The sequence below is a fragment of the Nanorana parkeri genome, unplaced genomic scaffold (assembly GCF_000935625.1).
Source record: "Nanorana parkeri isolate BGI_ZX_2015 unplaced genomic scaffold, ASM93562v1 scaffold21, whole genome shotgun sequence".
NCBI lineage: Eukaryota > Metazoa > Chordata > Amphibia > Anura > Dicroglossidae > Nanorana > Nanorana parkeri.
The window spans coordinates 2,360,004-2,363,862 of NW_017306289.1; the positions used below are offsets into that span (position 1 = coordinate 2,360,004).

The following is a 3,859-nucleotide window of genomic DNA, read 5'->3' on the forward strand; positions in this document are numbered from 1 at the left end:
TATATTATATATATATATATGTATATATATATATATATATATATATTTATGTAATACATATTTATGTAATATATATTTATATAGTGAAGGAGTAACACAGTACAGAGGTCAGGTGTAAATAATGCAGAGTGCAGAGGTCAGGAGTACATAATGCAGAGTCCAGAGGTCAGGAGTATGTATGGCAGAGTTAAGAAGTCAGGAGAAATATATCATTCAGCGTAAGGAGTAAGTAAGGCAGAGTTTAGAGGTCAGGAGTATGTAACGCAGAGTTCAGCAGTAAATAAGGCAGAATTCAAAGGTCAGGAGTAAATAAGGCAGAGTGCAGAGGTCAGGTGTAAATAAGCCAGAGTTCAGAGGTCAGGAGTAACTAGCAAGGCAGAGGTCAAGAGTAAATAAGGTAGAGTGCAGAGGCCAGGAGTAAATAAGGCTAAGTGCAGAGGTCAGTAGTATCAGAGGTCAATAACAAATAAGGGAGCGTGCAGAGGTCAGGAATAACTAAAGCAGAGTTTAGAGGTAAGGAGTAACACGCAGTGCAGAGGTCAGGAGCAAATAAAGCAGAGTGCAGAGGTCAGGAGCAAAAAATGCAGCATGCAGAAGTAAATAATGCAGAGTTTAGAGGTCAGGAGTAAATAAGGCAGTGTGCAAAGGTCAGGGGCAATAGTTGCAGAGTATGTACACACATATGCACTGTAGACATCAGAAAACTGACAGCTAGTATCCTTATACAGCCTGCTGCACCCGCCCCCCTTCCCTGCTGCTCTCCCACCCCCATTTACAGGCCACAGATTCCTGCTCTGCAACATATGTCACCTGGGCCCACCAGATCATCTGATCAATGCTTAAACAGGTGCTGCTAGTAGGGTGGGACCTTGGTCATACTGCAGAACTGATTAAATCTCTCCCATCTTCTCCGCTTCTTGCAGGCCTCACTGTCTCTAAACAACCGAAGTCACATGCACACTATGTTGCCAAAAGTATTGGAACGCCTGCCTTTACACGTACACGAACTTTAATGGCGTCCCAGTCTTAGTGTGTAGGGTTCAATATTGAGTTGGCCCACCCTTTGCAGCTATAACAGCTTCAACTCTTCTGTTCACAAGGTTTAGGAGTGTGTCTATGGGAATGTTTGACTAGAATGAGAAGGCCGGGCTCGCAGTCTCCGCTCTAATTCATACCAAATGGTGTTCTATCGGTTTGAGGTCAGGACTCATGTTGGAACTGTAAGGGGCCATCCCCAAACTGTTCCCACGAGGTTTGGAGCATGAAATTGTCCAAAATGTCTTGGTATGCTGATGCCTTAAGAGTTCCCGTCACTGGAACTAAAGAGCCAAGCCCAACCACTAAAAAACAACCCCACAACATAATCCCCCTCCACCAAACGTTACACTTGGCACAATGCAGTCAGGCAAGTCCCGTTCTCCTGGCAACTGCCAAACCCAGACATGTCCATCGGATTGCCAGGCAGAGAAGCGTGATTCGTCACTCCAGAGAACACGTCTCCACTTCTCTAGAGTCCAGTGGCAGCATGATTTACATAACTGCATCTGACGCTTTGCATTGCACTTGGTGATGTAAGGCTTGGATGCAGCTGCTCGGCCATGGAAACCCATTCCATGAAGCTCCTAAATTATGCTTTTACTATACATTAAATTACAAAATGTTGGTACTCTGGTACTCACCAGAAATATGTTGCCCATCTTGACTGCCAGTTTCAAGTGAGGCACCAGTGGTAGGGATACTGTTAAGATCACCAAATTTGGCTGTGAAAGATATTACAATTGAAAAAAATAATTTGATCCATGCAGAAAGTTATACTAATTCAGGGAGCTCTAATAAATTGAGCATTAAACATATGACACTGCAGCCTGAGGGCGGCAGTATTCATCCTCAAGATTAAGTTTTTGTTTTTTTTAAATGAATGTCATAGCTGATCACATGATCGTGAACCACCTTGACTGGTTCCCAATCATCAGTGAAGACATGATCCCTACTGACAGACCAATTGAGTGCTACAAAGTGTTGGCTGTTGACTGTTTAAGTGGGGATATGCATAAACGTATCTACGGCATGGGGCATTGTGGTGGGGAACAATTATATATACTGTAGATTGTTGGTGGGAAGGGATTATTAGGGCAAAAGAAGAGGGTAGTAACTAGTGATGGGTGAATTTACTTGGGTCCGATCACAGGTGTGTTTGGCAGATTTTTTAAGTGATTTCTTCATTTTCAAGGTGAATAAGCAAAGGTTATGTGAAACAAAAGGTATGGGGAGCTGGGCACTGCCCTGGGGTACCATACTACTCTTTTAACAAGACTTAAAGGCCAACATTAAAAATACAACATTCCTTTAAATAGCATGCTTGGGGGAATGCCCTAAACATGAAGTGGCACACCTGTAGGATATACTAAAGCAAAAGTGGCATTTAAATAAAAAAATGCCACTAAATTAAAATTTTTTACCAGCATGGCCTCCCCCACAAAAACCTGCACCATACCTTTATTCTGGATTCTTGACACAAAAAACAAGCCGTGGCTCCCTCCCCCAAATATATCCCAGACCCTTATCCTTGATGATTATGGATTTTAAGGGGTAAGGATTTTAAGGTGGGGGGCTCAAGCAAAAAAAAAAACAGCATGAAATCACCCAAAATCTATACCAGACCCATTTCCAGGAAAGGGGGAGCCCTCTCTCTTAAACTATACGTGACCCCTTCCCCTAACATGAGTAGAGTACCTCATTCCCACATCCAGTCCCCAACAGAATGTGGGGGTCTGCAGGAGGGTGGGGGGTGGACTCCGGAATCTGGGAGCTCCCTTTAAGATAAGAGGGCCCCCAAATATCCAGTACCCCTTGTTATGTAAATGAGTAAAGCCTGCACAGAATCATTTGTTGCTAGAACGCAGGACGCAGCAACGCCAGCATCCTGACAACAAATGGGGGAGTGGATGCAAGGTCCTGAGCAGGAAGCTGTCACATTTAGAGTGCTGGTGGTACTACTGCTACTAAATGAATTACTTCCTACAGCAGCCGGAGGTTACCTTCAGGGCACGGGTAAACAGGCCATCTAGTTCACCTGTTCAGCGAACCCTGAACAGAGAGATGTAAACCCTGCATCGTTTCGAACTCAAAACCCATCCCTAGTAGCAGCCTATAGCAAACAACATGCTCTAATTTTCATTGTTTCAGCTGAAAACGTATTAATTGCTACAGATTACTGCACCTGGCACCTCTTTGATAAGTTTTGCGCCTATTAATAAATCTGTCATTATGAATTGACCTGAATGGCTGTATAATACAGGGTGGCATGCAACTGAGGTACATACTGTATATCCAAAAATTTATATTGCTACCCAACTGCCTATTTAATAACAGTTTGGCTCCATTGCTTTGAAGGTATCACAGCATCTTCCTCTACTCTCTACCAAAGATAACATTTTGATGGAAATGATTGAATACTCACACGACATGGTTGCTTCTCAAATATTCCTGGTAACACAAAACATAATGTTAGCATTAAGAGTTTTGTTATTTTAGAAAATAGTTATCAAATGAGCGTGCAATAAAATAAAATATGATGCCCATTTTATGTATGTCTGACGCACACTGTATGTCCACTGCTAGCAAGTAAAACACACGTTTTTATTTATATATTATTCAAATATTTTTTCATTTTTGTATCATTACTTTTTCAGCCTCATTTTACACAATACATTTTGGGACAAAGATTATTGGAGCCTATAAAGCAGTTTCCACTTTAATAAAAAAAAAAAAAAATTTCATATTCTTTATCTTCCTTTATTTTAGTTAACTATCAAGTGGCTTCATCAGGAATACACAGTATATAGATACACACACACAC

The 3,859-nt window shown here is 41.8% G+C and overlaps 1 protein-coding gene across 1 annotated transcript in view; it reads right to left on the reverse strand.

Annotated features, from left to right (window-relative positions):
• Window positions 1-3,488, reverse strand: part of LOC108792153 (lysozyme g-like) — a 38,209-nt gene extending 34,721 nt beyond the window's left edge. Inside the window, 1 exon segment of the mRNA XM_018562861.1 lies at window positions 3,461-3,488. Coding sequence (XP_018418363.1) covers window positions 3,461-3,467 — 7 coding nt within the window. The 5' untranslated portion in view covers window positions 3,468-3,488.
• Between the last annotated feature and the right edge of the window lie 371 nt (window positions 3,489-3,859).